Genomic DNA, 14,896 nt, shown 5'->3' with positions numbered 1-14,896 from the left:
CAGGGAGGAGAGTAGTTATCATAGGAGACATAGTCCTCGGGTAAGAGTGGCAGCAGAGAGGACATTTGGTTATCTTAGGAGAGAGGAGAAATGGGGTAAAGATGAGTGAGGGGACCTGAGGAGATGGGCAGCACTACAGGAGACAGAAGTGATCACATCTGAGGAGGAATGGGCAGCAACGAGAGAGGAGAAAGAATGCTGAGGAGAGAGACGATCTGAGGGGATAAAGTGTGTCATGGAGCAGAGAAAGGGGCAGCAGTGAGAAGACAAGGAGTCTGAGGAGAGACAGGGTGATGTAGCGTAGGAGAGAGGGTATATGAGGACAGAGAGGGAATAGGGAGGAGAAGGAGGCCGAAGAGAAGGATATGTAACAGTGCGGCAAACAAAAGGGAGTGGACCTGGGAAGGAAGGAGCAGCACAGAGAGAGGAGAGAGGGGTCTCAGGAGAAGTCGGCATTAGTGAAGGACTGGAGGACAGTGGGGAGTCTGATGTGTAAGGGGCAGTAGGGTGGGGTATGCTGAAAGAGGGGAAAAGGGTGTACAAGAGGGGAAGTCTGGGGTGTGAGGGGCAGCAGACAAGAGAGTGGGTGCAGTCCCACTCTAAAGTAGGGGAGCTTCTGGGGAGAGAGGGATATGAAGAGAAAGGGCTTGAGAGAGGAGCGAGAGTATTTGAGGAGAAAGGGGTAGAAGAGGCATTATTGGGAGAACCAACCAAAAAAGAGGTATAAAGTGGCATGGAAGTGGGGGGGGGGGGGTAGGCAAACAGGAGGGCGACCTGAAGAGCGGGGTGAAAAGAACGAGAAGGGGGACAGTGTAAATAGAAAGACATAGTAGAGTACGGTGTAATCGAATATTGGTGAACAGGAGGGAATTAAAGGCATAGTGACAGCTATTGGGGAGAGCGAAGAAGAGGGGGAGAATGTATGGGATGAAGACTAGAGAAATACAGCAGAGTGAGGTTATAAAAGAGCAGCGCTTCCAGAGTAGGAGGGAGAGGGGTGACTCCATGCTATTCACATTGTGCTTGTTGTCTACTGACATGTACAACACACTACAGAAAAAAGCATAATAAAAAAATAAAAATAAAAAAAACTGAAAGGGTTCCGATTGAGAAAAGTCCTGACCCTTACCAAAAGCTCACTCAGCACTTCCAAGAATAACCAGAAGGAGCAGAGGCGGGGAATGGTGCGTGAAACAGGCAGCACCTATCCTCTTCCAGCAGCTAGTCCCAGGCTGCCAGTACAGTGGGGACTTCCAGCACCGGTCAATACTATCGCTGGGTAGGGAAAGGAAGAAATACATACATACATTACCCCTCTTCTGCCATCCTTCTCGCTATCGTACAACTAGCTCCCTCCTACACTGCTGGGAGAAAAAAAAAAAACAAAAAAAAACAGTGTAGGATACAACGCTGACTTTGCTGGTAAGAAGCTCATGATCAATCAGCCGAAACGTCCCCAATCACAGAAAAAGCATAAAGATTGTTTGAAGGGACGTAGTTTCAAGGGGCGATACAGAACAAGAGATAAAATATCACGAAACAACTATTTAATTAATATAGGATGCATTCAGTGGTTTAATGTACCACAGTAACCAAATGGGAGAATCCAGCACTTAATGTATTGGATATTGGGTAGCAGCCCTGCACAAGATGTATTTTTGATTTTGCATTGCAAGCCTGTATGCCTTTTTTTTTTTTTTTTTAAATCTGACCGAGACTGGTATTTTGCCTTACCCATGAAACTGTTTTCCAGAATGTAAACCAAAGCTACATAAACGTGGATAAAATCATATGCGATATGGAGACAGCAGCAGGCAGGGGGAGCCGGAGTGCAGAAGAAGTAGTACCTCTATCACGTCAGGAGCAGTGGAAGGCGACGGATTAACTTTAATCAATCTGTGCTCGGTCCGTGCGCTACAGAAATGACCAATTAGGAAGTTTCATAGGCAATGTCCAACTAAGGAGCCTGTACAGAAAAGTGACACTTAAGTGCACAAATTGTAAGTGTGGGCGGGCCCCAAGCCCTTTACTATACACAACAGAGTCTCACTAGCGAGACGCATTCGCTAGCGCATGCATTCGCAGGCTCTACCCTAAAAATAAAGTAAAATAAAACTTTCTCAAGACTGCATGCACATCACACCAAATATTGTTGAAAAGTCCCTGTTCATGAGCATGCTACGCAAATGCATGTTATATATCAAGTCAAATATCTTTAATTGCCATATTTCTGTGGAATAAAAAAAACACAACACAGAAGTATAAGATAAAATAAAAACAATCCATCTCATTACAATAATACAAAGTAGAATAATCACAATATTGCACATTTTCTAGTTTTTTGATATATGACAAATAAAGGAGGCAACCTAACAGCATATCAGAGGGGTATGTAACTTTCGTAAAAATAACAGAGCTGGTCTACGTTGACGAAATTTACAATCTTTAAAAAGTGGCAATAAAACCTTCCTTCTAGGCTGTAAATAAAAGGAGCAAAAGAACATATTATGCAGCGTCAGCTACCCAGAACAGACTTCTCATCACATGGGCATAGAGATGTATCCGAAAATGTGCCATATTGGCAAGGAACCCCGGCAGGAGAGGTAATAAATTAAAATGAAACCTGGTGAGGACAAAGCTTTGTTGTCTGTTAAGTATAAAAGAGAAATACTGCTGGAGGCCCTCGTGATCACTCACCAGATTGTACGCACGCACAGTGGGACTAAGGTTATCTAAGGAGTCTCTCAGAGAGGCATCCTTTTCATAAAGCACTTGCCTTAAGATACCCTTTTTTTAAATGGTGGCAGGGCTCTGGGGTGGCAATAAGCCCGATTGACCCATCAACTCGCATGTGGACTTCACATATTAGAGCCACAGAATATAAAGGGCAGAGGTGCAGTCCTAAGCACTCCTTTACGACAAGCTTATTAACGACGTCCTCCTCCCTTACCCATTTAGAATGCCACAATGAGATGAGTGCCAGTTTAATTCTGTCCTCTATATAGGGACTATCCAATTTCATGTGACAGATGGCATTAGTACAACTTTGAGGGACTGTCGAATACATTTTGCAAAAAGTTATCTTCTACTTGTTGAAGCAACTTTAGATAAATCATACCCCAGATGCCAGCCCTATAGGATGCAATAGCCACACATTTCCTGTTATGAAGCAATGGCTTCCATTTGTATTTGGTATGAAACAGGATGCGTAAATAAGAAAAGGAAGCTGCCACCGAAACCATTAAATTATTAATAAAATGTGTGCATTTTTTTGCTGGTCTTACCCCATAGGTCATGGTAAACATCTTACTATAATTAACTTTCAAATCATGCAATAAAATCATCAATTAAACTTTGAAGCCATCCCTCTCGTCTGGCCACTAAAACTGCATCATTTGCACATAGAAGAATATGGAGAGGGCGAGCCCCAATATACGATATGTCCTTTGCTCTTAACTTTAAAAATGTATCAACCCTGTTGATATACAGGGAGAATAAAAACAGTACAATTACGCACCTTTGTCCTACTCCTCTTTTAATGAAAGTGTCCCTGCATTCACCATTCTTACCATAGCGGACGAAGGTGTCAGTATTCTTATATAATTGTCTGATAAAAGCAATTAAATGTCATAATCCAGACCTAGCTCGTTCATAATGGACCATAATTTAGAACGTGAAATGCAGTCAAAAACTGCAGTGAAGTCCATAAAGAACAAATATATTGTGCTATATATCCTTTTTTAATTCATAAGCAGTGGAAACTCCCCTTCTTCATAGACTACGTACACCATGAGCAGAAACAGTGTAAGTTTCCATCCTGCAGAGGACAAATACAGGTAGCAGCAGTGCAAGCTTTCCCCAGTATACACGGAGCACCATCTATGAGGTTTTAGATAGGATACAGCTATGCATAAGATAATGCATGGTTAATATAGACAATTAAATACAGTCGGGAAACACGGATTAGGGTTGAACAGGAAATACAACAACAAGCTAAATCAGGACATTGAAAAGTAAACAAGTAAAAAATAACAAGAGATGGATTTTATTAGATTTGGAATTCGGAGTTCATTATGAATATTACATAAGCTTTGATAAAGTCCTGGAATAGGACGAAACACATGTCGGCTAAACATCGCATGGGCTGAAGCTTATTTCCATTGGATTGAGGACTTACAAAGACTGAAGACCTGGGCTCCACTGCCAAATGGAATTTTATATAACTGGACATTAATCTCTCCAACTTTCAAAATAATTCTTATGTGATCTCAGGAATCATGGAAAGGATGAGTCAGATAACGTCTTTTTAATATAAAGAAATAACATTATTAAAGATGTTAATGATTAAGAAAATGTTCACACCCATTTGTTTTGTGTATCTGATTTTTCATTTTTTTTCTCTTTTTTCATACAATTATTCAATGCATTCTCCCAGATGGTCTTATTGATTACCATAATTTGGTTGAGAAAAACAGGATTGTGCGCTCCGCTATTTTTTGTTTCTATGACTAACTGGTTCTTTGATTCCAGCTTACACATGGTGGCAACAAATGTGTTATAGTGTTATTGAGCACCATTAATTGATACATTAGGATTTGAAGGAATCGTAGGGATGTGCGGCTAATTGAAGTCATTGTTGACTCGTGTTTCTTTTTGTTTTACAAGCTTTCCTCATCACTGGACAGTACACATCAGGAAGCAGCAGTGCAAATTGTGCTTCCTCGCAGAATTGGTACAGGATGGCAGCAGCAAAGTAAGCTACCTATTCTCACAGAATGCAGCACATTCAATCTTCCATTCCCACAAGAACAGATTCAGCAGGGCAGACTAGTACAAGCTTTCATCGCTCACCAAACATGTATAGTTAAGGGAGGCTAGAGGCAGACCTCTGGAGAGTGTGCTTAACTCACTGAGGGGTACTCTATAGGTGGATGGATCTTCCACAAATAGAGAATTTGCTGATAAATCACAGGTTGCAATTATCTGGAGCAGTCTAACCACAGCCTATGTAACCTTGCTCTATGCAGGCACACATGTGGCAACCTCTTCAAAAAGGTTTTGAATGCACACACACCAGGTGCTGTGCAATCCTAGTCTCAGTTCTGCACCCATTCAACATGTTGATGACAGACAGTGTCTGCAGCACAGTAGAAGATGAAAACTGCTCCACACAATAGATACTGATCGCAGAATGAAGGGAAACCATCAAGCTACGTAAGGCCAAACATATGCATTACAGCACAATAAATTATACACCATTACGTATCTAATTATAATACTAATAGCAAGCTATCACATGCAAATAAGTCTCTGTCTGCAATGCAAACCTCTGATCAGTGTTAAAAGAACTCAGATTGTCAATAATGCCACAAAGCTGTACAAAAGAATTCATGTGTTACGTGCAAACACTTCTGACTTTAAGTAACAACGAATTTGGCTTTCTTTTTCAGGTTGACTCTACTAAACAGCAAAAGTGCTGTAGGTGGAAAGGCATATGTGGCTTACCAAGAGTATAAAGGGGCTTGGAACCCGCCCACTGCTTACCATTAATAGGCTTTCCTTGTCAGTCTCAGTTGCCTGCTTCTTATTGGTGCCCTATCTTGTCAATCTTGTGTTTGTCCTTCCCTTGCAGCATTCCTCTTTACCATCTATTTGGCTGGCTGGCACTGTTGCTACCACTGCTTTTTTTTTTTTTAAAGCTAATTTTTGTGTGTGAAGCACTCCATGAGTGTTTTTTTGCGCCGTCACCCTGATTTACATCACTCTCACAGTACTCCATGTTGGTTTCTGTTGCCTGGCTGTTTCTTGCAGCCCTCTGCCTTTTTTAGATCAATTATATGCTGCTCTCCTTTGCGTCCCCACCAGTGCCCTCTGTGTTGCTTTCTGCCAACCCTCATATCATTTAACTTCCGCCCTCTTGCTTTTGTGTTCGCTCCAGCTCTCTCCACCTGTTGCTTCAGCACTTTTGCACATTTCATCTTATTTTTAGTTCAACTCGGATCAGTACTTAAAAACGTTTTTTTTTTTTTAAAAAGCACTGTGTAATTTTGTGGGCACTCATGTGTGGTGCAAGTGCCTACAAAATTATGTGGGTGGCCGTGCCAAAAGGCTTTCGCGTTTTTGTTTTTTTTGTTTTTTACTTTAGCGGCACTGTGCAGAATTGCTGAAAATCATAGGCATATACAATAGGTCACCAAGGTGAGACATACTGAGATTGCCAAAGCTTGCCAGCAAAAAAGTGTAGCTCCTTGCTGTGCATGACAAACAAAGCCGACAGTGCTACTAAAACATACTAGGGCCCTCATTACCTAGTGGCCTGTTAAAATCCCTGCTAGTTCACCACACAAGAATTACTGATACCCAGTTCCTTGTAATTCCAGGGGGGCATAATAACACTGATTGCAGTCACTGGGGAGTTAACATGCGGAAATTGGGGCCAGATGTGGCAAACCGTTTTACCCATTCTGTGTCTATGGGAAAATGTGTTCGTACATATGGCTCTTGGTGCTTTGCATCGGCTCTAGGAGGTTTTAAGCAGAATTTCACAGAAAGTGTGAAAAATCAAAACTTAAAATTTCAGTGGGCCAAGTAACTACCTTTACCAGGCCCACTGGAATTTTCGAGCAACTTGTAATGAGGGACTTAAGACTGTTTATAAGAGAGATTACTTGTCTGCGTAAAGCAATGGATAAGAACAGATGACTGAACTGAGGAGGGGGATAGGGAGTCTGTCATGGATATCTGTTGTTTCACGGAAACCGCTGTGACCGAGGAGAGAATGCATAAGGGAGGTTGGGCGGGGGTTGGGGGGGAGCGGTTCAGGATTGTGGAAGGGGCACAAGTTTTAGTCAGTGGGATAATGTACAATAAAAAGGTAAGTGACTTTCCTTGAATTGATGCAGACAACGGTTGTTTACTCTTATTGTTTTTAAGACTATCAAGAAGCAAACTAAGAATACAAATATGTGGAATAAATGTTTTACAACGAGTTGCTGACTGCACTGTTTCAGTGGTTTCAAATTTACATCACTGATAAACGTTGTACTCTGCCCTATGTCTTTTATGAACATTTTAATATGTTTCTACTATATATTTAAACTCCTGGACCAATCACACTTAACCCCACTTTTTCTTATAGACCGTATATATCTGACAAACAGACATAAACATAACTGCAGCTCACCTCACAAATCTTCCCTGTGATCTGGCTGTTACTCTGGCTTAGCTAGCAGAGGTGAGCCACTGCAAAATCAGTTTACCTCCATGAGGTCTCTGGGCATCCCAGAAAGCATACCTTTTCGCATTTAGTAGTTATTATTGGTAAACCACTGCAGCGTATGCGACATAAATGCCTGAAAATAATACTGTATTGATTGTACTAAGACACCACTACACTGTAACATAAACATATAATATTTTGATTCAATTTACTCTTACCTTCTAAAGTGCCTATGGGTGGAGTTAAGAATAGCAAATATATATCTGCTTTACAATTTCACAGTGTGTCGTTGTGGTGGCTGCACTAATACTGCAGGCCGATATGACCTACTTGGATGTAGTCTCATACCTCCCATTTTTTTTAGAGATAGCCTAAGTGTACTTAATTTGTGCTAAACATCCATAAAACATTTAAAAAATCAGTCGGACAAAGGCGGGCATTCGTTATAACATTTCCAATAGTCAGGCTGTTTCTTTTTCAACTATAATAAACATGTGCTTCCTTTTCCAATAACTAACACAACAGGTGCTTCCTTATCCCAGCACGCCTGTCACTTCAACAAGAGTATTAGTTTTCCCCCAACATCACCTGTATAATAAACACGTGCTTCAGTTCCGATCAAGTGCAATAAATACGTTCTGGCCCGTTTTTTCCAATAAACACGCACTTCCTCCCGCCTCCTCCAATCGGCTCTGATTAACCCTGGGCAATAACCTCAAAGAACCACGTGCTTCCTTTCCAAGTGGCATCCAATAATAAAGAGAAGGACTGAGGTGGGAATATTCAGCAGGACCGCTGAATCCATAGCCCTCATACAGGGCTGCAGCAAGGAAGGCATCTATTTATAGAGGCGGCGAGTGTAAGTCGGTACAGCAGCAAGGGGAGGGGCAAGAGGACTGAGGAGATGACTGATGTGTCTTTGATGATGGATGTGGCTGCCAACTGCACTGCCAAGAGCTCAATCACAGATTCCCCCAAGAGGGCTAAGGGGCGGGAGCGGTATAAACTGCCTACTATGGGGGAAGGGAGGTGGTGGGCTTTCCAAGTTGCCCCTTTTCCATTCAGCCTATTGGACAGTGCCTACTTGCAATTTGAAAGCCAACTCTAGCGTCACAATTGTTTAATTTGCAGTATTCCTAAAGTAATTCGTGTTTCTTTGTGTTTCAAAATCTTAATTCCTCAATGGCGAGCGAATGGAAATAGCAACATGAAAAATGAAGGAAACCGTTCTGCTTTTGCCCCCCCACAATAATTATGGGGTGCAATATCGTCATTAAAGACGGCAGAGGGCTTTGACGTACATCGATTTTCTTCGGGGATGTGTCTCATCTACAACACATCTTGCCTTTTCTATTGTTTCCCCACTGATCTGTCAATAATTTTCCAGATTCTCAAGCGTTTTAGCGCGCCACAAAAATAGTAAGTGCAAATTGACTTTAGAGCCATGTCCTTAAGCAAGCACAAATTCACACCAGTGAAAATTACGCACGCGATTACCTATGGAAAACGTAACTTTCACAGATTCGCAGGACTGCACCAAGACTTTTTCGTAACGTCTAAATATTAAGACATAGCGTACCAACGTGAGAGTTAACCCCGAGAAAGCAAATGTCTGGCTTTCTCTTAAGTGTTTTGTGAATCAGAGCCAGTGTTTTTGCATTTGCTTGTTACTTCTCCAGCCTCAGTATTCACAAAACGTGTCAGCTACTTGACACTGAGTACTGCCACAATGTTTACACAATAATAATGATTAATACTAGTAATCAATACCAAGTATGTGTAGAGCTTAAATATATCTACTACACTTAAATCATTATGAACAATAAATGCACAGCATTTAGCATGTGTATGGCACACAGTAGCTAGTAAACGTACAGCACGGAGTACACGTACATCGTGTTCTGAATAATACTAAAATGTACATGTACTGGGCTGAATAAAAAAATAAATGCACAGGTGCATGCTGGTATAAATTCTATAATAAGAATACAACTTGTATAATAGAAGACTGTACCAGGTACACATGGTAAGCATACAATAGAAGGTACATTTAGTGTACAGTATGGTGTACACAGTATACAGTGTGGCATACAGAAACATAAATCCATTAATACCCAACAACATAAACTAAAGCATTCAGTGGCTTATAGTTAATACTGTTAAAGTATATGATCAATGTGCGCAAGCGAATGCACAGAACTGCTTTATAAATATAGTTCCAAATGTAAAACACAATCCTTTCAAAATTACAGTCCATCCAGCTTAGTGTGGGCATCCTCAGTTATATAATTTATATCCAAGGCAATAAATGTATGCCTTTATAAATATTAACTGTGCAATTCTGAGTGCATCATGTAACTTTAGAATAAAGTATGTGACGATCAATGTAAAATAATACCATTCCCAGCTCTAGATAAATGAAAAACCTCTGAAAGCCGTACAGCATCAGGTACACAAGCGTCGCATGATAAATAAATGCACATCACTCGGCGCACACCGTGTAAATAAGTAACCGTGCTGCACACAAAACAATTATAACACGTTATGATCTATAGCCTATATTGAATCTACTGTGTAATGCATCAAATGGAGGCATTACATTACTTTGTGATTGGTAAGTATACATCGTACACATTTCTTTCTCAGCTATTAATGTACTGGGCTGAATATATTTCCATCGTTTTATATATTGTAAATGTGCAGTAAAAGGTACAAACGAACTTGAATTTGAAATTACTATACAGTACATAGACAGTGAACATAAAAGAGTACACATGGAGTAACAGTAAAGAACTGAGTAGACATACACCACTTTCTGACAAATTGTGAAGCATACGTACAACAGATTATACATATCTCCACGTAACCGTACACATCACTAGGTGTTAAGCATCGCATGCATTAGGGGATTTGACGAATGGAACTCTGTGTTCCAATGTAAATGTATTTAGCATCACTAGCCCTCTTTGTGGGGCTTAACAACATCCCCCGGCCGACCACCGTATGCATACCCCACGCCCCTTCCCAGTACCTGCTGCAGCCCTCTCTCCCCTCTTCAGCCATTTACTCCCCACACCCCCTTTACCTTTGCAGTCCCTGCAGGCATGCTGCCTTCTCTTCACCACGGCTGCCGATGCCCGTAGGCCATGTCCCGGACGAGCAGCGTTGAGCCGTACCTCCACGATTCCTGACCCTTTTCCTGTGATGGGGCGCAGAGGGCGAGCTTTCGGGTCTCCAGCAGAGCTTGAGTGTGAATTTGAAGACTGAGAACAGCAACAAACCCGACCAGGAAGTGAGGGAGGAGGAGGCGGAAAGAGTAGCCGCCGCGGTGTATTGTGGGAACGTGCAGGCTGTGGTTGAAGCTGACAGGTTTGTGTTTGGAAAAAAAGGGAGAAGCGTGGAGTTTGGCAGTAGAACAGCAGTCCCGGAGTAAGGGCTCTAGGGTATGCCGAGGATTATCGCAATTTGGATAGTCGGAGGCAAGACATACATCATTCCTCGGGCGGAGAAGTGCTGTCACCAGAGGATTCCGATTTACTTGTGTTTGCCACCTGTAAACACAGACACTTGGAAGCTTTGATAGTCTGTAGTTCTCAATTAATTGTCACTTTGTCCACTTGCAACAGGAACAGCTGTAGCGGAGGAGTGGTGTGGCAGTGACGCTTATACATATCAGTGGGGATACTGCCCACGGCCACCACATTCAGCGTGATCTTGACTTTGACAAACTTGTACTTCAAATAAGTGTTTGCCTTTTCCGTTTCTTTTCATAGTGCTTGCCTGCGGCAGTAACGGTTTTAAAATAAACTTTATTGACATGAGTGAAACTACCCTGTCTATTTTTTCCAACTTCACCACGTGGATTGTGCCATACATTTTATGTTACAGGCTAGTGCAAACCAGAAACCATAACTAGGTAACTGTGAAAAAGGTTGCTTTAAAGAGACAAGTGTGTGTCACGTGCTTAACCCTCGAAACGTGCCTTGCAGACCATATTTTTGCCTCGCTGTACAAACTCAATACTTACAACTTTCCCCACGATTCTCACAACATATCCTTACTACTTTTCAAGAACTGTTACTCCTGATGATCTTCACCCTGCATCCCTAATAACTCAACGCCATGGCCAACATAATTTCAAACAACCTCTGTTTTAATTGCTAAGACCAACCTCTCAGCTCCTCCAACACCTACACCCTCCCATCCCCTAGCTGATCCACCCAGCCAGCAGCGTAATCAACTGGCGTGCCATAAACATAAGCAGGATCAAACTAGGACTACACATTTACCCGCACATCAAAATAAAAGTGGCCACCTTTAGCTAATACATTAGCTAATAAACTGGGCAACATATACATGGATCGGGGCACTTTTCAACTTCTAAAGGTGTTTTGTTGTGCTTGCTGCAGGCAGTGTTTGTGATACGGAGCATTCACGAATAATAACCGGCCCAGCGCATCATAAAATAGGCCCACAAACAGACAAAAAAACGCCCCACACACTGACCTGTTAGACCAGCCCTTCGGGCTCTGCCTGATTGCCATGCATAGGGTGACCAGACGTCCCGGATTTCCCCGAACAGTCCCGGTTTATAGAGGACTGACCAGGTGTCCCGACGCTTTTCTTAATTTTAAACAAATGTCCCGGTTTTTGGGACAATGGTCAAATTATTACATAAATGTCCCGGTTTTTGGGACAAAGGTCAGATTATCTAGGGAAGCACACGTTCACGGTATGCTCTCCTTTAACAAGCGCCTACAGAGTATACAATAATTAAAGTATTTTATCTGTTACTGTGAGGCAACACAGTTCCCTGTCTGCTCCCAGCAGAGAGAGGAGTGGGAGTGGGTTGGGGATGCAGGGTGGGAGGTCAAGCCATAGCTAATTTTATATGTATAGTCTTGTAAATGTGTGTGTATGTATATATATGTATATATATATACATACACACACACACACACACATATAGGCACACATTCACAAGGCTACGGAAAAAACAGGACATGCCAGATATAAAAGTGAGTGTAAAGTTGTTAGTCCTTCTTTTATGTCTGACTTGTCCTGGTTTTTGCTCCTCAAAATCTGGTCACCCTAGCCCTGCAGGACTGTATGAACCTGAGTATAAGCTGCAACCTGCCACCCAGAAGACACCTCATCAGAGGCGGTTTTGTTCCCCAACAACGTTGCCAACATGTCCCTCAGTACCATGCCCACAAAAGATAAGTGTACTCCATTGCCTGTAAAAAATGCAACTCTTGAAACCAAAACTCTTATCTGTAGAGCCTTATTTATATATTCTCATCCTTACAAAATATTCTCACCCCTTATTGATCGTCATCATTATGTTCTTTATTTCGGATTAGTTGAACCATAAAAGGTACAAGTTAAGACATTCTTTAAGAAATGTAATAAAAACAAACAAATTGATTGCCGAAGAATACACGTCATTTAAAAGTACAATTTTGTTTAAAAATCGTTTTCAGCAATATGAATCTTTTCATCATACGAATTCCAATAAAATTAAAAGAATTATTAAGACAACGCCGTGTCCCAAAAAAGATGGTTTTAAGGAGTGTAGCTAAAACCCATGATATGGGGGAAAAAAACTAATAAAAGTCTGTCAGTGAAAAAGCCCAATCTCATAACCTACAGAAGTGGCTTAAACTAAACTAAGTGGCTAATGTGCAAGAGATGGTCATGACTTCTTAACAGGTGGGTTCATCCTAATATGCCACATTGAAGACAAATAGCTTTAGATTGGAAAAACCAACACAATTTCAAGCATTGTTTTTGCATACTCTTAGAGCTGTATAGCAATCTCTGATCCAAGGAGTCTACAAAGAGGAATAATCCAATATGAACTTTGTTCGCATAAACCTTAAAAAAACGGTCATGTTCAGCATTCTTGATTTCCTGCCAGCCCATCAGACACATATTTGATGTGTCTCTGTTTTTGATCCAGGAGCAGGTAAAATAAACCAAAGGTTGAATCCCTAGTCTAGATTTTATGTAAAGTGGAGCTGGGCTAATGACAAAATTCAAATATGGCTCAGAATCCGGTACAATTTAATCAACAGATAGGAGACTACCAGGCTACCTGAGGTAGCTTCAGATATTTTGGCTCCTAGAACAAAGTTCCCAAAACGCGTTTTTAGTTTGTCACTAGTATCTTGAGGTAATGCAGTAGGATGAAGCCAAAACTCCTACAAGCCCAGCTTTAGTAGCCCAGTTCATATATGTAGTAGCCAGGATATTTTTCCAACTGATTGACCGTCTAGTACATTGGTCCCCAATCTGTGATCCGTGGACTCCTGGAAGTCTGCGAAGCCTCCTTAGGGGGTCCGTGACTGCTTAGAAAATTAAATATTGTTAACAGATAATTAAAGTATATAAATAAAGTGGATAAATGTCTAATTGTAAATGTTATAAAGTACTATAAATGTCAAGGAATTTGAAATTGGCCCCTAAAAATTAAATAAGAATCCTCAAATTGATTTGTGTGAGCAGTGCAGATGCATCAAACAGAGTATAGTATGGACGATGCATGCCTTTAATTGAATTTAGAAAAGCTCCAACCTTCCTATTAAAATATATTTATTTATATTTTCAAACTAAAATGTGTTATTATTTGTATATATGTTTGATGAATGCTTGTTTCTGTATTTTTTGTGTATTTTTTTGTGTTTCAAATCATCAACAATGTTTAGGCCGGGGTCCCCGGCTTCCATAAATGACTCAGTGGAGGGTCCCAGACTCCAATAACGATTCAGCGGGGGTCCAGGGGTTCTAGTAATAATAAAGTGTAGGTCCACAGAAGTCAAAAGGTTGGAAACCACTGGACTAGTATGGCCCTGATATAAACCCTGTTTGGACCCAAATCCTTGGTTGACCAAAGCCTAATCAAATATTGGATGGGTCTCAATGCAGCAATATCAAAAATTGATCTAAGATTCAGCTCAAATCTGATTGGAAGGGTAGGGCCGCTAGTAGGGAGTCTCATAAAAAACTCTATAAAAAGTTTTTGGCCTTTTCAAGAGTGCCGAGATTACAATGCCCCCACAAGTCCACCCACTAAAGGCCAGCCCCACAGGCTTGAGTCTTATATATCTCAATAGGGGGTGAATTGGCAAAAGCAGATACCTTATTGGCGAATCTTATGATGTACCGTGCTCTTTGTTCTAGGGCCAGAACACTTCTCTCTGTCTGGGGTAACCATCTGTGGCAGTCATTCATTCTTGCACCCAAGTAATCAAATTCATAACCCCTATCCTGTACCACAACCTCTAAAAATGCCTTACCCCTGTTTTTTTGCAGGCACTGAAAACCATATATTGTGTGTTATTACTATTAGTTTCTAAACTGTGCTCTTTGCAAAAAAACTTCATTTATCCAGAAGAATAGATAGACCACAAGGAGTGTTATAGAGCGGCAAGGTATCTTCAGTGAAAAGAAGGCACTGTATTTTGTGTTCTGCAATTTTGGATGAATCATCCTCGCAGTTTAAAAGATAGGGGATACAGCCATTTCTCTGTAAGAGAAAAAGTTTAGGGGCAAAAACACAGCCTTGTCTAACGCCTCTCCTAATGGGAATATCTTCTGTCAATTCCTCTGTTGGACCCCACCTAACCCTCGCGAAATTGAGTACAGATCCCATACTAAGGACAGTAGACCCCTAGG

General features: G+C 41.3%; 1 protein-coding gene across 13 annotated transcripts in view; it reads right to left on the bottom strand.

The window, feature by feature from the left end:
• LOC138261643 (uncharacterized) overlaps positions 1-10,522 on the bottom strand; it is a 1,036,964-nt gene extending 1,026,442 nt beyond the window's left edge. For all 13 annotated transcript variants that reach the window (XM_069210793.1, XM_069210797.1, XM_069210802.1 and 10 more), the window contains exon 1: positions 10,305-10,522. Coding sequence is in view for 1 of the 13 variants with exons in the window: in XM_069210806.1 (XP_069066907.1) it covers positions 10,305-10,325 (21 nt within the window). In the remaining 12 variants the exon portion in view is untranslated. The remainder of the gene's footprint in view (positions 1-10,304) is intronic.
• Between the last annotated feature and the right edge of the window lie 4,374 nt (positions 10,523-14,896).

Source organism: Pleurodeles waltl, chromosome 10 (assembly GCF_031143425.1).
Source record: "Pleurodeles waltl isolate 20211129_DDA chromosome 10, aPleWal1.hap1.20221129, whole genome shotgun sequence".
Taxonomy (NCBI): Eukaryota; Metazoa; Chordata; class Amphibia; order Caudata; family Salamandridae; genus Pleurodeles; species Pleurodeles waltl.
The sequence above is the reverse complement of the archived record's forward strand: the minus strand, read 5'-3'. Positions and strand labels throughout refer to the sequence as shown.